General features: G+C 37.7%; 1 protein-coding gene across 2 annotated transcripts; it reads left to right on the forward strand.

Annotated features, from left to right (window-relative positions):
* Window positions 1-2,444: 2,444 nt before the first annotated feature.
* On the forward strand, window positions 2,445-21,948 carry fam210b (family with sequence similarity 210 member B). Of its 2 annotated transcripts, none has more exons than XM_053637985.1 (3): window positions 2,445-3,360; window positions 10,444-10,616; window positions 19,264-21,948. In XM_053637985.1, the coding sequence occupies exons 1-3, from the start codon at window positions 2,896-2,898 to the stop codon at window positions 19,337-19,339; spliced, it is 714 nt and encodes a 237-aa protein (XP_053493960.1). In that variant the 5' UTR covers window positions 2,445-2,895; the 3' UTR covers window positions 19,340-21,948. The 2 variants fall into 2 exon arrangements, with proteins under 2 accessions (XP_053493960.1, XP_053493958.1); XM_053637983.1 differs by lacking the exon at window positions 19,264-21,948 and adding an exon at window positions 14,676-15,203 and having other exon boundaries at window positions 2,629-3,360.
* The last annotated feature ends 1,382 nt before the right edge of the window (window positions 21,949-23,330 follow it).

The raw sequence follows: 23,330 nt of genomic DNA on the forward strand, positions 1-23,330 counted from the left end.
CTCTTCGGCGAGCATGCTTACCCACTACACAGAACCGCCCCTCTAAAATACAAAAGGAATCGGGTTGTCGTCTGTGGTATTGATATGTAGTTCCAGGTCGATCTAGTTGATATGTCTGCATAGGTCGAGGAAAATGACAACAATAATTTTCTGTTGACATGCATAGATCTGTTTAGTAAATACGCATGGACATGTTTGTTAAAAAAAATAACAAAAGCAGAGCTGCATGACTAAAGCTTTTGAATCTATACAGAAAAAGTGCTGTGTGCCACACAATAGAATCCCAAGCGACCCACCCCTCCCCTGTCACCCTGACAGACAGGTCTGTATGCCATGTGATTTACGATCCCTGGTAACCTTGTTTGATCTGTATGTGTGACCTTCCTGTCTTCTGACTGTCTGGGTAGTCACTGGATGTCACCGAATGTTTACGATGTGCTTATGTTAATGATTTTAAGGGTGAAGCCCTGCTTTTTACTGTTTATCCACACAATGTATACATGTGATATTTAAAATGGAGTTAATCACAATGGTTAGTATCAAACCATAAAATGTGTTCGCGTCTTTGTGGTATAAGCGAATCTTCATTTCTCAAATGACTTTTTCCGGCAAGTTTTGTTATTTTGAAGCATAAGCATCCCTCAAGAGAAGATGGTTGTTGTAAGAGGCACGTCAAATGAGTTATGTGATTGTGTCAGGTAATGGGGGCTGAGACAGAAGCAAATACAGGTAAGGCAGTTTAATGAGAAGATAAATCCACAGGGTTATGCAGAAATCAGTAACCATAGACAGACAAGTGTCAAACGATCATGCAAATAATCCAAACCAGTTAAGGCAGAGAATCAAAGTCGGGGTAATAACAAAAATCATAAAACCAGAGCAACGACGCGCGGTACCGGCTTGTTAAACAACAGATAAGTCACCTGAGCGTAATATTTGTGCAATGGCGGTGTGTGAGAGTCCCTTAAGTAGAGTGGTGTGATAGAGAACAGGTGTGTGTGATTAGTGCTCAGGAGAAGGTGATGTGTATGTGTGTTCCATTGGGAGTTGTAGTTGTCTGCCATGTTTGTAGTTCGTGGTGCATTCTGGGAAATGGAGTTGTTGGTTTGCCTTGACATGACAGATTGCAGATTTTAGATGGTTATTTTATGGATCCTACACAAATCCCTCAATCTTTCACCACCATCTGAACATATATACATTTTCTTAAAAATTAGCAAGAGCATGACTTTCCACAGTAAAGCCATGATAGAGTTTATTTATTTATTTATTTATTTAAAAATATCTACAGGCATTCTGTAGCTAAACATAATCATCTAGCTGAGAAGCATTAATTATCATTTTCAGTTCAGTCCATCTGTCACAAAAGGACTGTAGAGTCTGATGCAAGTGCATTTAAAGGCGTATAATTTAAAGGACAGCCAGACAGATTCAAATCATGAATGAAAATCAGTAAACAGAACACAGGCACAGGCCATGTGATCAGCAAACAGCAGTAGCATGGGATAACATACTCTTTATTATACATACATCACATGCAGCAATGCAGATTATAACAAGATCCAAATTATGAATGAAAATGTTGTCAAGTGTGTTCTCATGTTTTGATCTATATGAACAGTTTCTACCTGCAGGCCATCAGGATCCTGAATAAACTGTAATCCAGTCATTACTCCTTCTTCCACTCTTTCACTCATGCCGCCACTACCTCCCACAAACTGGTCACCTCACTGACAGCTCAAGGATACTCAGATGAGTGTCAATGAGGTGCCCAGTGTGTGGAGAATCAAAGTCACATGTTTCTTCACATGTTTCTGTCACTTTGGGGAATGTTACAGTATTTGTAAGGGTTCTATTACCACTTTAGTGCTGCTAAGGACTAAATCCTGTCTCTGTGCAATATATTGATATATTGTACATATTTATTACACACTACACATACTACTACATCTAATTTAATTTAATTGTAGTTTAATTTTTTTAAATGCTACTTTGTACTGCTGCTTCGTCTACTTTTTATACTCATGCCTATAGAGGACTGCTCAGACACTACAACTGCACACACCTACTATTTATTTTACTACGCTTTGCACTCTTGTGTGTGTGTGTATGTGTGTGTATGTGTGTGTGTTGATCTTTTTTATATTATGAACTTAGATGTGTTTTGTCTAGAAACATATTCATATTTATTGGTTCAGTTCTATTTCAAGCAGCAGTCACTGTAGGCGAAATTAAACCAGTAAACCAGCCGCACTGCCTATATAACAACATCATATAAACATCTTTAAACGATCGGATTTACAACATCCATCATTCATAAACGCCTCGAATGCGTTTCCTAGCCTTCGCTGAAATATCCAGCAGAGACATCTTTTAAAGAGAGTAGAACTCTCGAATAAGACGTCATCCAGATTAAAATGCTGACGTCATGCAAATGTCGCGAAGATGTGTTAGTGCGTATGGGGAGACTTTTACCTTCACTCATTTATGTCATCTCATTGCGCGCGCGCAATTTCCACATTTTTATACACAATGCGATTTTAAAGTCTCGGATAGTCCTGATATTGCTTGCTATTGGATCTAAAAAGTGGTATCACCCGTTCTTAGTTGTAAACCCGCCCCCGATCACAGTCAGACCCTCCCCCTGCCCTGTTCTGAAGGACGGAGCGGGCGGTGTGTTCGGGGATCGCGCCGTGTGTTGTTGCTCTCTTGTCGCTTGCGTTAGCGCATTATAAATGCTTCACTATAGTCGACTATTTTCGGCAGAGACCTATACCCACCCTGTGGAATCCGATTCTTTTTTGTAAAGCGTGACTGGTGGTGTTTATTACCTTCGTCTAAGATAAGTGGTCTCACACAACGCTGATCAGTCGTCATAAGTGTTGGTAAGAGACGATGTTTGTCAGTCGAGGAGTCCGGTCTGCGTCATCATTCACCTATTATAACTTGACGGGTTCAGTGCAGGTTACAATAAACAAACCACAGGCTGCCGCGGGAGCAGTGCATAACACTAGCATTATTTCCTGCTCCCAAGTCTGTACACACAGTCTCTGTGTTCTGCCTGCTGGAGCACTACAGGAGAAATATGTGAGACGCACCACACGTAAACATGTGTCTCCTGCTGTGACCGCCGGCAAATCGGCTTCAAGACTTGGCTTCATTTCGCCCTTTTCGTGGAGAAGCCAGGATCGTAATACGAATAACCGACTACATTCCACCAAAAGCTTATTTTGTCTTGGTACCGAAACGTGTATCATTGGCTCCTCCACGAACAAACTTCTGTCAAGTGCTTTATCCACCGCTTCGAAACAGAAACAAGCCGACTGGATGAAGACGGACCCGGCCACACAGGTTCAGAAGGTAAACTGTTTGTCACCAGTAGAAATGTATGAGGCGGCTTCTGGGCATTCAGTAACGCGGATGGTTACATTCGAGTTCTCTGACGGGTTTATGTCGATTTTTGGCAGTACATTCTTAGCTGGTCAAACCTTTCAGTGTTGTGCTGGGAGATAAGACAACACCCACTCTGTGTTCGGGCTGATATAGACTACAACGGACTGGAAATGCTTGTTGGACTTTAATTAGTCTATCAGGACTACCCCAGGGAGAAACCCTACACTGAACTGTTCTCAAAAAGAACATGTTTACTCAACCTCGGTGTCCTCATTCTGAAATGTTATACAACAACTATATATTGTTGTTTTGTTGTTGTTGTTGTTATTATTATCATTATTATTATTCTTATTGTTATTATCATCATCCTATTATTATTATTATTATTATTATTATTATTATTATGATTATGATTATAATCATCGCTGTCATCGTGCACATCCAAAGTGCTTTATAGTGTGAAGCAAAAAAGAAAGAAAGAAAGAAACATAAGTCAAAAATAAAATAGGTAAATAGGGATAAATAATAATGAAATAAAAACATGGCAGTGACAAAGAAGAAAATAATAATTATCAGGTATACAAAATCTAATAATAAAGTGTCTAAAGTAAATTAAATAATTCAAGTAACTTAAAAGTAATGTAAACGCAATATGTGGGTAAAAGTAGTAGTAATAATAATAATAATAATAATAAAAGCTTTTTAAAAGAATGGGAAAGTGAGGGAAATGTTTTTAGTGTTGATTTTTGTTTTTGTGTTTAAAATCAATGCAAGTTCAGCCTGACAGTTGTTTAAGGGTAATGTGTTCCAGATCGGTGGTACAGAAAAAGTAACGGCTGTTTCACCATTCTTTTTATGATTCATATGTGGAATGTGGAGTTTATAGTTTTGAATTGGTGTTTTTAAAAAGAAGACAACATTTATTCAACCTCAGTTTCCTTATTTATAAATGTTATACAACAACAATACTATTATTATTAGGGGTTCAAGCGTGAAACGCTGATGTTTTTTTTTTTTCAGGGATTTTTATTATTACTAGGGGTTCAAGCACAAAGTGCTGAAACCCTATTGTAATTGTAAGGTTTGGACATTATTATTATTATTATTATTATTATTATTATTATTATTATTATTCTGCCCTAAAACCGATCATGCAGACCAAACCGGAAGACTTTAAGTGGTATATTTAGATTCAGTGAGGCATAATAATTATGTTGGCCATTTTGGGCATCGGCCATTTTGAATTGTGTGTTAAGATGCTGTATTTTACAAACCCATTTCAGTATCATTATAAAAGCTTGGTAGGTGTCATAGTCCCCATGCCCTGAAGTTACTCAAAAAACCTTTTGATCCAAAAAAAGATATTTTTTTAAATGCTAAAAACTTTTAATTTCTTTAGCCTATTGTCTTGAAACCTGATTATATTCTGTGGATCATGCTGAACACAATGATATCAAATGTGCCTTCGTTGGCAAAAAAGCTTTTACGTGTATTGAAAAAGGCGGTTGCTAACCCTCACGTAATGAGGGTTTAGGACGGATGCAAATGCAGATAAGAGCTTTATTGAAGAGAGGCAGAAATCCAAAACGTGAAACAATAGCGTGGTCAGAAACAAGCAAAAGGTCAGGCAATCAACAAACGGGCACAAACAAGGCTAAACAAGAATCAAACGACGAGGTCGAGAACAAGCTCAACACCACGGACAAAAGCTTGGTACAGGGAAAACTGACACAATACTTCGCATCGAACAAAGAGACGTGAGGGGTTTAAATGACAAACGTAATTAAGGGTGAACACAAAACAGCTGAGACTAATGATGACACATAAGGGATCAACCAATAACAATACAGGGGCGGAGACAGGAGAGAAATCATAACAAATGCACATGTAGAACGTCACTAAAAAAAAAAACCCGTAAGAACGCTGCATGCTCCAGTGCTTGTGTGAGGGGAAATCATGACACTATCGTGTTGCTAAACGGGACTACACACGTTGTTTGGGAAATTAAACGCCATCACTCCGAACAGGAAAAAACTCTGCAGATAAACTGGTTCAGGTCTGCTGTGCACAATTCCCCAAAAAATGTGGATGAAGATTCATTCACAGAGTAAATCTGTATTATGGAAAATGATTTAAATCAAGTTTGGAAAAGTTTTGGGAAGCTTGGTGATGGTGACGTTGAAGTCGAGTGACCGTGGTGTAGTTCGGTTATAGCGTTAGCTGTTTATTTCTGGAGATTGTATTTAGGTTTCAAACTTCATAAAAATTGTGTTCATTTGTGAAAATGATCTTGATGACAAAACGTGTTAGTGTTGTAAACTTTTGTTGATCACAGAGATTATTTTTTGCAATAATCCAAAAGCCTATGTGAAAATCCTGTTGGGTTTTTGTCGAGGGAACCGGTGTGATGATAACTTCCGGGTTCCGGTACAAAATGGCATCGTCCCTGCACCACTCTATTGGGTGATCTGTCTGCGTCTCTCCTCCTGTAAACACTGTTATTGACTTTTCTGTATAGCCCTGAATTGTTTTCATTTGGTTGAATATCGTTATATTTGATGCATATTTTCATTTGGTTGATGGCATTTTTATTTTTGGGTACAATTTTATTTATATTTTGCTTCTACGAGATGATGCACTTTAAGTGGGCCTACCAGTCGTATTTGATGTAAAGATTTGTACATTAGCAGGAATGTAGCAGGACATGGAGGTGAAAGCAGCGGTCTGTTTATTTAAATGTGAAAGTGCAGCAAAAATATGTTAATAATCGAGATCTCAATATTGATCAGAATAATCATGACCATAATTTTGACCATAATCGTGCAACCCTAGCATAAATATGACCTAAAACATCATCAGATTTTCACACAAGTCCTAAAAGTAGACAAAGAGAACACAATTAAACAAATTTGACAAAAATATTATACTTAGTTATTTATTTATTGAGGAAAATGATCTAATATTACATACCTGTGAGTGGCAAAAGTATGTGAACCTATGCGTGCAGTACCTGGTGTTACTCCACTGTGCAGCAATAACTGCAACTAAACATTTCCAGTAACTGTTCTGCACATCAGCTTGGAGGCATTTTATCCCGTTCCTCAGTACAGAACAACTTCAAGTGTGGGAAGTTGGTGGGTTTCCTCACATGAACTGCTTCAGGTCCTTCCACAACATTTCTATTGGATTAAGATCAGGATTTTGCCTTGGCCATTCCAAAATTTTAACTTTATTCCTCTTTAACCATTCTTTGGTAGAATGACTTGTGTGCTTAGGGTTGTTGTCTTGCTGCATGACCCACTTTCTCTTGAGATTCAATTCATGGTTCACATCCTGACATTTTCCTGTAGAATTCACTAGTATAATTCAGAATTCATTGTTCCATCAATGATGGCAAGCAGTCCTGCCCCAGATGGAGCAAAACAGACCCAAACCATGATACTTCCACCACCATGTTTCACAGATGGGATAAGGTTCTTATGCAGGAATGCAGTATTCTTTCTCCAAACATAACACTTCTCATTGAAACCAAAAATTTTATTTTGGTCTCATCGATCCACAAAATATTTTTCCAACAGCCTTCTGGCTTGTCCATATGATCTTTAGCAAACTTCAGACAGGCAGCAATGTTCGTTTTGGAGAGCAGTGACTCTAATTTCATCTTCAAATTAAACTGTTAATCCTAGAGGTTCACATACTTTTGCCATTCATACATATGTAATATTGGATCATTTTCCTCAATAAATAAATATTATAAAAACTATCAAATTTTTGTCTCATTTGTTTAATTTGGTTCTCTTTATCATCTTTTATGACTTATGCGAAAATCTAATGATGTTTTAGGTCATATTTATGTGGAAATATAGAAAATTCTAAAAAAAAAAGCACACCACTGTACTTTTGTGAACTCATCCTACACCGTTCATCAGAACTTCACCAAATTACATAATGAAGACCAAACGTTAATCAAAGACTTTTGATAGATCAAACCTTTTGCATATAACGCATCAACAAATATGACAACAAGCACACCAAAATGAACGAGAGGTTATATCTCTTCAACGCCTTGGTATATTGACACCAATCCTGGTGTGTCTTATCAAAACCACGACCTAAGGGTACATGAGCAGTTTTGGAACCAGCCACCTACTGGTCACAAGATATGAAAAATTGCTATTTTTGCTTATAACATCTGTATAATTTATCGTAAAATCACGGTATATTTAGATTCAGTGAGACATACTGAGTCAAATGCTACCCACGTTCACTATGTCGGCCATTTTTGGCGTCTGCCATTTTGAATTGTGTGTTAAGATGCTGTATTGGAAATCAGCCATCGGGAGGTGCTATCACATTTTACATGCATATAATTGACTGTGTATTATGCAATGTTTCACACATACACATGTTATTCACATAATATATTAAACCTCCTAATACTTAAAAGCTTTGCCCCAAGAACCACTGGTGTCAATCAAATCAGTAAATATTGTCATTATTCTTGTAGGTGTTTTGCATAATTGTCTACCAGGCTTGCTGGAATTTTTGACTACTCTTCCATGAAATATTCTTTCAGTTGTAAAATGTTTGAGGGTTTTCTTGCATGCACTGCCCGTTTAAAATCCACACCCTTTCCCAACATTTCAATGGGATTCAAATCCGGGCTTTGACTAGGCCATTCCATAACCCTCCGTTTCTTCTTTTGAGCCATTCCTTGGTGGATTTGCTCGTGTACTTAGGATCATTGGCCTATTGAAAGGTCCACTTTCGGTTCAACTTCAATCTTCAGACAGATGGTCTCACGTTATATTCAAGCCCTCTTTGATGTGATGCAGAATTCATGGTTGAATCACTGAATGCAAGTTGTCCCATCCCTGAGGCAGCAAAGCAACCCCAAACTCTAACATTTCCACCACCGTGCTTTACGTGCTTCTCTTGAAAAGCTGTCTTTGTTTCGTCTGACCTTTGATTCGTCTGTACAAAGCACATTATTCCAAAAGGCCTGGTCTTTGTTTGTATGCTCATTGGCAAACTGTAGTCTTGCAAAGGCTTTGTCCTCCCATGCAGGTCAAATTTGTGCAGTCTCTTTTGTAGAAGCATGCACTTTGACACCAACAGTTGCAAGACTTATTAACAGATCCTGTGAGGAAATTTTGGGGTTCTTGAAGACTTCTTTTTGCATCAGACAGTCTGCTCTTGGGCTGAATTTGCTGAGATGGCTAGTCCTGGTCGTTTGAAATCTGTGCCATTTGTAGATTATTTTCCTTACAATGGAATGATGTATTTCAAATAATTTGGAGATTTTTTAAAAATCCCTTGCCAGACTCATAGGCATCCAAAACCTTGAACAAAGCTTGAAATTGAGTAAGTAGTCACGTTGTAAATACGCTCTCTCTGTAAGAATGCACTAAAACACGGACAATGAACAACTAAATCATAAAGAATTCACAATAATGTAGTACAGTAGTGTACTCATTGTAATGTTATTATTTCAGGAGATTAGGTTTTCACAACACGGGCAGTTTTTCACATGTTTTTGTTGATACATGTTTAAGTTAATATATAAAATGTGTGAATATTTGGTTTCATTTTTGCATTTTCTCATCAACTAAGATGCTGTTGACTAATATTCGATGCCATTTTAGTCAGAGTAAAATCGACTAAAATGAATAAATATGACGACCAAATATTGACAAAATTTAAAGGACATTTTCATCAGAATACATAAAACTCTTTGAAAGGGTGTACTTTCATTATTATGCTATTACATTATCTTTATATCATTGGCATAATGATATAATAATAATAATAATAATAATAATAATAATAATGGTCTTAATGGTCTTAATGACAATAATATCGTTTATCGCAATGATTTCTGGGACAGTATCATCCAACAAAATTAGTTATTGTGACAGGCCTACTCCATATGTCAATAATTCTGGAAAAAATGTTTAACTTTAGTCTTTGGATGGCAGGGTCATTTAAAAATATGGGTATAATTGTACCCAAAAGCCTATAATTCCTAACTGAAACCTCAGAACTTAATGAAATGAGGTAAGGTCATGCATCGTATTGTTTTAAAGAAGCATGCAAAATTCTATAGATTGGGCAATAGGTAGCACTATAACGGTTATAAATGTTAATAAAAACGCTATATTTTTATGTTAAATTACCTGCAATTGCTGAAAATTGTCTTGGTTCATTGGTTCATGTTTCCCAATTACTGCAAGTTGCCCAGGCCCTGAAGCAGCAAAGCATCCCCACACCATCACACTTCATCCACCACGCTTGACCGTAGGTATGATGTTCTTTTTGAGGAATTCTGTGTTCGGTTTAGATGTAACGGGATCCCTGTCTACCAAACAGTTGTGGTGATGTAGGTGACTTCGGATTGTAGTTTTGGAGACTTTCTGACCCCAAGATGCAACTTCTGCAGTTCTCCAACTGTGATCCTTGGAGATTTTTTGGCCACTCGAACCGTCCTCTTCACAGTGCGTTGAGACGATATAGACACGCGTCCAATTCCAGGTCGATTCATAACATTTCCAGTTGACTGGAACTTCTTAATTATTGCCCTGATGGTAGAAATGGGCGTTTTCAATGCTTGTGCTTTTTTCTTATAGACACTTCCCATCTTGTGTAGCTCAACAACCTTTTGCTGCACATCTTCCTTTAGTCCTTTAATGGATACTTTCTGAACCCATTGTGTGTATTTACAACTGTATATGGAGATTTTTGCAAATGGAGCTTAAGTGAAGCAAGACAACAGCCCACTCTTCAATTATAAACAGCTGAGCAGTCTTTGTGACTGAAGTGCCTGCCATCAGAGCCCAAATAATTATCTTTTGCTCTTTCAATATTGATCCAAACTCTTATGAAACTTATGTTTCTTCATTCATTTATCTAGGTTTTTCCTATCATGTGTCACCCGTCTGTGTACATACTAAATATAATTAAAAAAAAAAAAAGATGAAAAGTATGGTGCTGAGTAAACTTACATTACTGTGATATTTATTTCTCACATTGTTATTCTCTGCCTCTGATTAGGTACTGCTTTCTAAGAGCTCACAAGCAGGAGCTGAAAAGCCAGAGCCTGAGGAAAAGCAAAATAAAACAGAAGAGCTGAAGAAGGTTTTTAAGGAATACGGTGCTGTTGGTGTTTCATTTCACATTGGAATATCTATCATTTCTCTTGGAATTTTCTACACTGCTGTGTCTAGGTAAGGCAGCTCTTCTTCTGTATTTTTGTTTTAAAAATGGTTTTAATGGTCAACACAATACCGGAAAACAAACAGACAAATCTTGGGAAGAAATTTAAAAATGTATTAATATTGGTTTCTTTATTTATGCTTTTCTTTATTTGCATGTTTATTCTTTTGTGTATTTCTTTAGTTCTACATTTATCTATTTATACATTTTCTCCTCCGGTATGCTAATGAACAACCTCAACTTAAATCTAACAAGGTATTGGTATGCCCCGACGGCAACGCAGACAGCACAGCATGCTAACTGAATGTATTTGAATCAGGTGTTGCCAGGTCTGCAGTTTTCCATCAGAAATAAGCTACTTTTACAGTATCTCAACAAAGTGAGTACACGCCTCACATTTTTGTAAATATTTGATTATATCTTTTCATGTGACAACACTGAAGAAATGACACTTTGCTACAATATAAAGTTGTGAGTGTACAGCTTGTGTAACAGTATAAATTTGCTGACCCCTCAAAATAACTCAACACACAGACATTAATGTCTTAACCGCTGGCAACAAAAGTGAATACACCCCTAAGTGAAAGCCCAAAGTGTCAATATTTTGTGTGGCCACCATTATTTTCCAGCACTGCCTTAACCCTCTTGGGGTTGGAGTTCACCAGAGCTTCACAGGTTGCCAGTGGAGTCCTCTTCTACTCCTCCATGACGACATCACGGAGCTGGTGGATGTTAGAGACCTTGTGCTCCTCCACCTTCCGTTTGAGGATGCCCCACAGATGCTCAATAGGGTTTAGGTCTGGAGACATGCTTGGCCAGTCCATCACCTTCACCCTCAGCTTCTTTAGCAAGGCAGTGGTCATCTTGGAGGTGTGTTTGGGGTCGTTATCATGCTGGAATACCGCCCTGCAGCCCAGTCTCCGAAGGGAGGGGATCATTCTCTGCTTCAGTATGTCACAGTACATGTTGGCATTCATGGTTCCCTCAATGAACTGTAGCTCCCCAGTTCCGGCAGCACTCATGCAGCCCCAGACCATGACACTCCCACCACCATGCTTGACTGTAGGCAAGACACACTTGTCTTTGAACTCCTCACCTGGTTGCCGCCAAACACGCTTGACACCATCTGAACCAAATAAGTTTATCTTGATCTCATCAGACCGCAGGACATGGCTCCAGTAGTCCATGTCCTTAGTCTGCTTGTCTTCAGCAAACTGTTTGCGGGCTTTCTTGTGCATCATCTTTAGAAGAGGCTTCCTTCTGGGATGACAGCCATGCAGACCAATTTAATGCAGTGTGCGGCGTATGGTCTGAGCACTGACAGGCTGACCCCCCCCCCCCCCACCCCCCCACCCCTTCAACCTCTGCAGCAATGCTGGCAGCACTCATACGTCTATTTCCCAAAGACGACCTCTGGATATGACGCTGAGCACGTGCACTCAACTTCTTTGGTCGGCCATGGCGAGGCCTGTTCTGAGTGGAACCTGTCCTGTTAAACCGCTGTATGGTCTTGGCCACCGTGCTGCAGCTCAGTGTCAGGGTCTTGGCAATCTTCTTATAGCCTAGGCCATCTTCATGTAGAGCAACAGTTCTTTTTTTCAGATCCTCAGAGAGTTCTTTGCCATGAGGTGCCATGTTGAACTTCCAGTGACCAGTATGAGGGAGTGTGAGAGCGATGACACCAAATTTAACACGCCTGCTCCCCATTCACACCTGAGACCTTGTAACACTAACAAGTCACATGACATCGGGGAGGGAAAATGGCTAATTGGGCCCAATTTGGACATTTTCACTTAGGGGTGTACTCACTTTTGTTGTCAGCGGTTTAGACATTAATGTCTGTGTGTTGAGTTATTTTGAGGGGACAGCAAATTTACACTGTTACACAAGCTGTACACTCACTACTTTACATTGTAGCAAAGTGTCATTTCTTCAGTGTTGTCACATGAATAGATATAATCAAATATTTACAAAAATGTGAGGGGTGTACTCACTTTTGTGAGATACTCTAAATGGGACTTGAGAGTCTTTTTTTTTAAAACTATGGTAGGAGGTTAGGTATTGTTCATAAAACATTTTAACAATAAACTATGGTACGAAAAGGAAAAATTATTTACATATTTACATTCATCCTGGACATCTTTTAACTGGATAATGCTTTGGCACATTTTCTTTAAATGAGAACAAAGATTAAAACTGTGATTGAACCGGACACAGGTAATCCAGCTAGAGGTGGGAGACCTGAAAAACAACATATCACGATTTTGTTTAGGATGGATCATAATCCACAGTCTTATCATAATTATTTATTATTATTTCATGTTGATTCATTTAGACTATTAGTAGGTTACCCAACACAAGGAAACATAACGTCAAAGAAAAATAATAACACAGACCACTCAGGACAAAGTTTCTTTTTAAACAAATTTTAATAAAGTGCACTTTCCAACAAAATGTACATATATAATGAAAACAATCAAGCATTGATACCATATTTAAAAATGTTAAATAAAAAGTACATGACAGGTCCTGGACAAATTGGCAGTAGTTTGAAATCTCACTTGTAGATGATTTTCCTTACAGTGGAATGATGTATTTAAAATAATTTGGAAGGCAAATTATAGGCATACATATCATTTTCTGAAGGCCTTACAGAAGTCTTTAGATATTGGCACGAAGACGCCATACACCTCAATAGCAAAGGGAACACCAGACACTAGATGTGAGACGTTTAGATAAGACAGGTTCTAAGCAGGTTCTAACCACTGCCACCCTAAATTTTAATCTATTTTTTTTTTTGGATTTGAAGGTGTGATAAATGTAGGGGTGTACTTACCTTTTCAAGGTGACCTGTGTTATTTTTCACGTACATTGTGAAAATGACTACAAAATGTCAATTTTACATGTCATTTGATAGTGTATAAGCTTTATTAATAGGTACTGTTTCAGAGAGGATCAAATGTTTACCTGTACAAATATGTCAAAAAAGCCAACAATTTCCATGGGGTGTACTTATTTTTTCACATGACCGTAAGCAGTCCCATCTACTTAAAGTCTGAAAAGAGTGCCTAACTTAAAAATTAAAAAAAATTTCATAGGCTCTTTCTCAAATAAAAATATGTTCAATATTCTAGTATGAGTGAATGTTGATGTTATTTTTAGGGATGCACCGAATGTTCGGCAACCGAAATTATAAGTGAAAAGGCCGAATAAATTTGACCGAACAATGACGTGTTTGATGACGCGACAAAATAGCCTAGCAACCAGAGTGAGACGCGCAAATGACACGACCTCGATGAGGGGTGACTACATGTACGAGCTACGTGCTCTTCGGATGTTTACTGTGGACCGTAAACGTGCGTGGACGTGCGTTTGTTTTGTTTCTGTTCCGGAGTATTCTGCACATCACGAGACGTAAGGGAGTAGAGTACAGAAGCAGGTAAAGGCGTATTTATTTAAGGGAACAGAACATTAACAACGTATCTAACTATACTATATCTACTCTAATACTCGGCGAGGTGTACAGGGACGCGAGCGGTATATATCCCCAATATCATCAGCCGTATAGAACCCAATAGAACCATTTTCTGCACTCCTGTCAATGCACTTTTTAGTTGTAGGCTACAGTGTGTTCCGTTCTTTCAGCAGTCAGTTATAGGCCTAACATCGGCTATTCAAGAGGATCAAAGATGACCACATCAAAATATTTTTATTTTACTATTTTATTTATTTAAAGTTATATTGTGCCTTGTTGGTAGCCTATGCCTGCTGAAATGAAAAAAAATGTTCAGTGTTAAATAAATATTTTGAAATTGTAGTTTTTGTAATTGATTTTTTTCTTTGAAAAGCAAGACAAAATAGTAAAAAGCACATTTTGACTATTTAATTTATGCAGTGGTGAAAAAAATGGCAAAATAAATAAAAACGCGAAAAAACGTGTTCGGTTTCGGCCAAGTTTTTCATTATATTCGGTTTCGGCTTCGGCCAAGAATTTTCATTTCAGTGCATCCCTAGTTATTTTGTGATTTTATTTCTTGCATTAAATGTGCTTTAATGCTTATTTTCCTCAGTGGGATCAATATGACAGCTGTCCTTTGCAAACTGGGCTTCAATGAATCTGTTGTTCAGTCGAGGATGGCTGCTGGCACTAGCACTTTTGTGCTAGCTTACGCTGTTCACAAAATCTTTGCTCCATTTCGGATCAGCATCACCCTTGTGTCTGTACCACTCATAGTACGATATCTTCGGAAAACAGGACTCTTCAAATCCTCACCACGTCGTCTGTGAACAAGCATATTTTCCGTGGTGGACTGCATGTTCACTATAGTTTTAGTGTTTTTTTGTATTGTATGGAATCAGGTCTAAAATAGCTTCATAGATGCATATGGAAATTATAGAAATTGTTGATGATTTTAAATTATGGGTATTAGCATTTTATAAATAGCTGTAAAAATAGCCCTAAAATAGCGCTAATCCATGATTAGCGTGGCTCGGCCCATATGGCTTAGCAACACAGGACAAGCCATATCCGGCCCAACAACTGCATTTGTCTTTTCTATCGTAAATACAACTTAAAATTAAAATAAAGGTTTTTTTTTTAATAATACCAGGCATTTGATATTTAAATACACATGGTTCCACTGTGAGACATGAGACACAGCTGTGCGTGATAGCCGTGCACAATACTTGAATATTTAGTGAAAATAAAGAAGAGCAAGTGTTTACTTAATAGCTCCCACACTCCCAAACACATCCAAGTAGGCCAATATTGCAAACTTTAGTGAAAAAACACAGAAGTTTGACTGTTTTTTAAAATCCCACTCCTGCCTGTACCAGAAGGAGTTCAGAATCATAATCAAAGTGTTTTTTTAATTGCCAAGTACAGGGTGTACAAGGAATTCCTTTTGGTGCAAGGTCACACATTGTACAGGACAGCACAGTAACCAAAGAATAAAAACCATGGAACATATCTGTAATTCTGACCAATCCTGCTCCTGCTGAAAATTTGACCAGTCCCCTCCACTCCTGCATTTATTGTTTTTGATTATTTTGCCTGGCCACAATATTTTTTAATGAAGATAGCTAAATGTCCTCAAATATAAGCTATTGGTAATTTAAGCCACCTGACCAGGATAAAGCAGTTAATGCGAATGAATAACAGTGGTAAAAGCAGTATATAAGCATGCAATATGTTCCTTGGTGGTGGAAATAGCCACAAAGTAGTGGAAAATGTAAGTGTAAGTAACACTATTATTAATACTAACACATTATTAAATATAGTATTCTATACTCACCAAGCAATTTTTAGGAACACCTGTACACCTACTCATTCATGCAATTATCTAATCAGTCAATTGTGTGCCAGCAGTGTAGTGTATAAAATCATGCAGATATGGGCCAGCAGCTCTGGGTAATGTTCACATGAACCATCAGAATGGGGGGAAAATGGGATTTCAGTGATTTCAGTCATAGCATGACTGTTGGTGCCAGATGGGCTGGTTTGAGTATTTCTATAACTGCTGATCTCCTGGGATGATCACGTACAACCATCTCTAGAGTTTACTCAGAATGTTGCAATAAAGAAAAAATAATCCAGTGAGCGACGGAAATGTTGTTGATGAGAGAGCTACAATAACTCAGAGAACCGCTCTGTACAATTGTGGTGAGCAGAAAAGCAACTCAGAATGCACAACATGCCAAACCTTGAGGCAGATGGGCTACAACAGCAGAAGACCACATCAGGTTCCACTTCTCTCAGCCAAGAACAGAAATCTGAGGCTGTAGTGGGCACCCGCTCACCAAAACTGGACAGTTGAAGACTGGAAAAACTTAGCCTGGTATGATGAATCACAATTTCTGCCAAGCCACACAGATGGTAGGGTCAGAATTTGGCACCAACATGATGAATCTATGAACCTAACCTGACTTGTGTCAATAGTCCAGGCTGGCAGAGGTGGTGTAATGGTGTGGGCATGTTTTCTTTGCACACTTTAATTGAAATAAAACTTTTGGCCCCTTAATACCAATAAATCATTGCTTGAATGCCACAGCCTATTTGAGTATTGTTGCTGACCATGTGCATCCCTTCATGGCCGCAATTTACCCATCTTCTAATCCCTACTTCCAGCATGATAATCCTCTCAGATTAGTCATCTCATAAGTCATCTCAAACGGAGATTTGTATAATGAAAGTGCACCTGAAAAATCTGCAGGAATTGCATGATGCAATCATGTCAACATGGACCAGAATCTCTAGACCAGAAGGGAAGCTATTCTGGGAGCAAAAGGAGGCCCTACGCAGTATTTGTATAATATTCCTAATAAAGTGTTTGGTGCATGCATATATGGTATAATGAATGTATATCTATAGGACCTGTAGTGGAAAAACAACCTTCCATGAAAGCATCAATGAGAAAGCACACACCACTAAATTCCTGATAAACAGTCACTCGTGTGAACACCTGTGCAAACAATTTGGTGTAAATTAGATATGAAAGTGAACTAGATGTGCAAGCTGAAGAAAATATTATTCTGCAAATACAGTATTTTCATGAGCATATTATAACATTTGTGAGGTGACATGATTACCATTGAAAATCATCTAGTATCTCTGAAGTTTAACACTACAGTAATATTTTTAATATCATTTTCACAAACTGTTAGCAAAAAGAATTAAATAAAAGATCATTTAAATAAAAGAAATAAAAGATTATTAATTGGACTTGTACAGCACAGCTTTGCAACACTTACTATGCAGTTTTTCAGAGATTGAGCAGAACAAGTCTGATGACAGTGTCCATGCATTTAATCATGTTGAAGCATTCCAGGATTGGCCTGAATTGTCATTATACAAAATGAAAATTCTTTTGCCTATTTAAAGGTTATGTGGGCTTTTTGTTTTATTTGCATTCTTTATGATGTTTGTATGCATTAATGTCTATGTGTACATCACCAAGAATTTGAACCATTGTTTAAAATGTGTAAAATAATCTGTTGTAATGTTATATGAATTATATAAGCTTTATGTTATATAATCTTTTTGCACCATAAATAAAATCACTCAGAGTTTTTGTTGAAAAGCACATTATAATTTCACCTTTATGAACTGGACCCAAGTGAGCTATATGGGTATACAAACAAAAATGATTTATGGCTGCTACGGTCAGCAGCCTTGAATCTCTGGGTAATCAAGAACCCAGTCAATATTTGGGTTGATTAAATATGAAGTAGCTCTTTGTTAGTAAATCAAGTGTTAGCCATCATTTACAACTGCACAAGTACAAATACCAGAATGGACCTTGGAACTACTAGAAAATTTATAGAAAAATACAGTTTTTGTGAGAAGGGTGTATCAGAAATTAAATGTCCTTTTACAGAATTTAAAGCAGGAATAGTATCCACATCCAAATTTATATTAAACACACATGCTGCACGGGGATCAAATGAATAAAAAAGGAAGGTTGAATACTCACACTGGCATGTCAGTGTTGTAGTCCCACAAAAATGACATTCCCAGCTAAACACCTAGCAGTCAGTCTGACTTTTTGTGGGAATAAAATATCATTTTAATGGGATATTTCCAGTATGCAGACTGTAACTTCTGTATTATTTAAAAACAATTTAATGTGACAAACAATGCATTTGTCCAGGCCTCCAGGAAGGTGGTACAGTCCTCCCTCTTACCGTCATGAGGTAAAAACTGGCTACATCTGATTGGTTTGACCTTGCTCTGTCGCTTTCCCTTTTTGACTGCAGGCTCTCCGCAGTTCAAATTTTCTTCGTTTTGACAACAGCTGATTCCCCAGATGTCAACGAATATTGCTGTTTAGAACTATCCAGATTAAAAGCAGCCATCTAGATGACAAAGTTAAATTCTTAAGCAACTGTTTTAAGAACAAGCTACAAACACTCCTCCATCCTCAGCCCCCACACACATGATATAGTAGCCGGCTCTTCTTCTTTCTGTTTACGGACATGACATAACCAGGCAAAGACAAATGACGCCAAACTGACATTTCCTGCAAAATCTGGCCAGACAGCTCAAATTATAAATCATTATTATAAACTTATTGTTGTGAATCGGGGTAAGGTAAGGAGACAGTTTTGAACACTGATTTTTTTTATGTACTTGCAAAAAATGCTCTGTCCCCTGAACACACAAACACACAATCACCCTTTTAAATGATGGTGGGTAACTCAGTTCTGACTGAAAAACTGCCTAATTGTGAAAATCAATAGGCGTTTTGAACAAAAACAAAATCCATATAGTTGACTATGCTTCACCGTAAAGCATTGCTTGCAGAAAAACACAGCATCATCTAAAACTCCATCCTCTTGTGCACAAGACTCATGGTACCAGGCCTTTAAAAAAAAAAAAAAAAAAAAAAAAGGCTACATCTATCTGCCACAAGATTCCACACAATACCTTAATAATGTAAAACCAGAATACATAAAACAAGGTTAACATTAAAAAGGTGTCCCACTTTACCGGAAAGCTACCGTCTAACTTTATCTAACACGTTAGACGGTACTTAAAACAAGTATTCACAAAGAATTAAATGCAAATTTTGCAACGATACATATTTTTTTGTAATTGACCAGCCAAGAATCATTAAAAATCTACTAAAATTTTGTTTTTATGATTTCTATTCTTTATAGAGGCTTATGTTTAAGAAGACCAGTCTCATTTGTCAGTGGACTTACCAAGTTCCTGCTGATACCAGGCAGATTTTGAAACCGGACCACACCCACAACGATGTTGTCAGGCACATGAAAATATTTTACCAATGAAAAAGACCTTGTGGTAATTATTCATAGCTATTAAAATTTATTGTCTCCTGATATTTAAACAGATTGTTAGCATGAAATGTATTTGTCCCAGTTTACCTGTACATGTAACAGCGTTACGTAATCAGGATACAAAAAACGGGTAACTCTAGTCCGTTACAGTTGCACCAAAAAAACAAAGTAATCAGATTACAGGTACATTTTGTAATAATAATAATAATAATAATAATAATAATAATAATAATAATAAATTATGGGAATACTATCAGGATTACAATTTTTTTATTTAAAACCAAAGAAATGAAATTTCTGCTTAAATTGAAAAAATATTAATTTGCGAATTATATTTTTGCTGAGATCACCACTGGCGACTATATAAATTTACACATTATAAGTTTAAATATTTGCATCTAATGTCTTTTTCATTGTGTGTTCTGTGAGGTGTAACCTGTCACATAATTTGTTGTCTTGATAATAAAATGAGACGCTGTGCATGAAAGTTTCAGTGGGGGAAAAAAGCAGTTTCACTGAGTTCAAATTCATCCATAGCACCAAAATATGCACGGAGAAGGCAAGGATCAGCTTTCAGTTTGTTGCATTTTTTTATGTATTTATTAACACAAACACCTACTGTTATGTCTTTCAATAAATAATGTTATATTTGTGAGAGAGTTTTTATTTAGAATATTGTAGACTTCTGGAAGAAATATGTGCTCACTCACATAACTGTGATTTTCTAGGCTAAATATGTGACCGTTCTCAAAGGCACAATACCTGGACATATTGATAATATTTATCTTTTTTCCTCTTAGTGCAGTTTTTTTTAGAAATGCAATTGTGTGATTTGACCACAAGAGAGCTCCATTGTCCACTTTAGTTCAGCTGTTTAGACTAAACTAAATCTGATGGTTTTCTGTCCCAACAAGTACACTTTCACTGCAATTTACTGAAAAAAGGTCCAAAAAAAATTGAAGATGAAAAAAATATCATACAAGTTTTAGCTTGTACCTTTGTCTTAACACCACCTCCATCATAGCACATTTGTCCACCATAGCAGAGGAAACACATCCTGACAGCAAAGTATGGTACTGTTCAATAAGAAAGAAATCTTATACATGTGTCAAATTCATAATGCTGACTTGTTTACCCAGAACAGGTAAGTCCTGTGATTTTCAGCCTACTATCCCTATATTTGTCCATCATAGCAAGGGTGAACGCATCCTGACAGCTGAGGAAGTTACTGTCAGATACTGTACTTTATGTATATGTTTCTATGCTTAAATACGTGTTAGTAGATCAGGTAAAATTTGCTAGTTAAATAATTCATTGGGTAAGTTAGTTAACTTTAGCCATGCGTAGCTGCAGTGATGAGTTGGTATAGTGTATAGTTGGTACTGTTGTTGCCTGAATTTCCAAGGGTTGCTGGTTCAGTTCTCAGCTTTGTATAATTTTGTAGAGTTTTACAGTTCCTCCTGGGCCAGTGTGGGTTTCCTACAGGTTCTTCAGTTTTCTCCCACGTCTTGAAAATATGCCACTTAATGGTTTAGCTACTGGTCTGACTTGGGAGACTACCACGACTCTGAGATCTGTATCTGACACCATTACTCCATACAGAATCTCTCCAGATCCTTCAAATTTCGAGGTCCACGCTGGTGGACTCGCCTCTTCAGTTCACCCCACAGGTTTTCTATGGGGTTCAGGTCAGGGGACTGGGATGGCCATGGCAGGACCTTGATTTTGTGGTCAGTAAACCATTTCTGTGTTGATTTTGATGATGTTTTGGATCACTGTCCTGCTGGAAGATACAACCAGAGCCCATTTGAAGCTTTCTGGCAGAGGCAGTCAGGTTTTCATTTAATATCTGTTGATATTTGATAGAGTCCATGATGCCATGTATCCTAACAAAATGTCCAGGTCCTCTGGCAGAAAAACAGCCCCAAAACATTAAAGATCCACCTCCATATTTAACCGTGGCCATGAGGTACTTTTCCATATGGCTACCTCTCTGTGTGCTCCAAAACCACCTCTGGTGTTTATTACCAAAAAGCTCTATTTTGGTTTCATCTGACCATAGAACCCGATCCCATTTGAAGTTCCAGTAGAGTCTGGCAAACTGAAGACGCTCGAGTTTGTTTTTGGATGAGAGTAGAGGCTTTTTTCTTGAAACCCTTCCAAACAACTTGTGGTGATGTAGGTGACTTCAGATTGTAGTTTTGGAGACTTTCTGACCCCAAGACACAACTAAGTTCCAGCTAAGTTTCCTGCTGTGATCCTTGGAGATTTTTTGGCCATTCGGACTGTCCTCTTCACAGTGCATTGAGACGATATAGACACACGTCCAATTCCAGGTTCATAACATTTCCAGTTGACTGGAACTTCTTAATTATTGCCCTGATGGTGGAAATGGGCATTCCCATTTTGTGAAGCTCAACAACGTTTTGCCGCACATCACAGCTATATTCCTTGTTCTTACCCATTGTTATGAATGACTAAGGGAATTTGGTCTATGTTTTACCTCATATTTATACCCCTGTGAAACAGGAAGTCATGATTGAACAATTTCCTGTTCCTAGTCACCCAGGTGTACTAAAAATGTAAAATATCAATGGGAATATACTTCAAATATATTTTTATTATATTCCTAAGGGTGCTAGTAATTGTTGCACACCTTTATTTAATAAAGATTTTTTTTTTATAAACCTGTGTTGTTTACAATTCTTTGATATCCATGAGTGCAGAGTATTTTTATGAATTTTTTTAACAAAAGATCAAAAGTGTCACATAATGTAGGCGCAGGACAGAAGCAAGTGCAGGTATGGCAGTTTAATCAAACAATAAGAAGTCCAAAGGATCAGGCAGAAATCAAAGTACAAGGTAGGCTAGGGTCAAACAATCAGGCTAAATGAGGCAGGGCAGAGAACAGGTCAACAGAGTAAACAAAGTCAATAACCAGAAACGCGAACATGATATAGGGCTTGGAAATACGACAGAGACTAGGAAACTGAGTGTAATACTTCGCAAAGTTATTGTGTAGAACCAGTCTCTTTATACTGTGGTTGTGAGTGCTGTGAATAGGATGCAGGTCTGTGATTAGAATGAATGTGAGTGTTCTCGGAATTGCAGTCCATGGTGGCCATGTTTGTAGGCTGTAGTACAGGATGGGAAATGTAGTCACTGGTTTGCTGTGATATGACAAAAAGGTTAAACAATAAAGACAAATTTCACAGCCTTCTTTGCTCATATTTACCAAGGGTGCCAATATTAGTGGAGGGCACCATGTGTGTGTGTGTGTGTGTGTGTATATATATATATATATATATATATATATATATATATATATACACATACACAGTATCTCACCAAAGTGAGTACACCCCTCACATTTTTGTAAACATTTGATTATATCTTTTAATGTGACAACACTGAAGAAATGACACTTTGCTACAATGTAAAGTAGTGAGTGTTCAGCTTGTGTAACAGTGTAAATTTGCTGTCCCCTCAATATATCTCAACACACAGCCATTAATGTCTAAACCGCTAGCAACAAAAGTGAGTACACCCCTAAGTGAAAATGTCCAAATTGGGCCCAAAGTGTCAATATTTTGTGTGGCCACCATTATTTTCCAGCACTGCCTTAACCCTCTTGGGCATGGAGTTCACCAGAGCTTCACAGGTTGCCAGTGGAGTCCTCTTCCACTCCTCCATCACGGAGCTGGTGGATGTTAGAGACCTTGTGCTCCTCCACCTTCCGTTTGAGGATGCAAAATGAGAATAAGCAAAAGCGTGCTAACTCATAAGACCGGAAATGCGATTGTAAATGGACTCTCCGTTTGAAATTCGCCAGACATTGTACATTCGTGTAAATGAAAATGCAAACAGTAATACACGATTTGAATTATGTCACCATGTATGCATCCACAAATAGGAAACGCAATTAC

Source organism: Ictalurus furcatus, chromosome 12 (assembly GCF_023375685.1).
Source record: "Ictalurus furcatus strain D&B chromosome 12, Billie_1.0, whole genome shotgun sequence".
Taxonomy (NCBI): domain Eukaryota; kingdom Metazoa; phylum Chordata; class Actinopteri; order Siluriformes; family Ictaluridae; genus Ictalurus; species Ictalurus furcatus.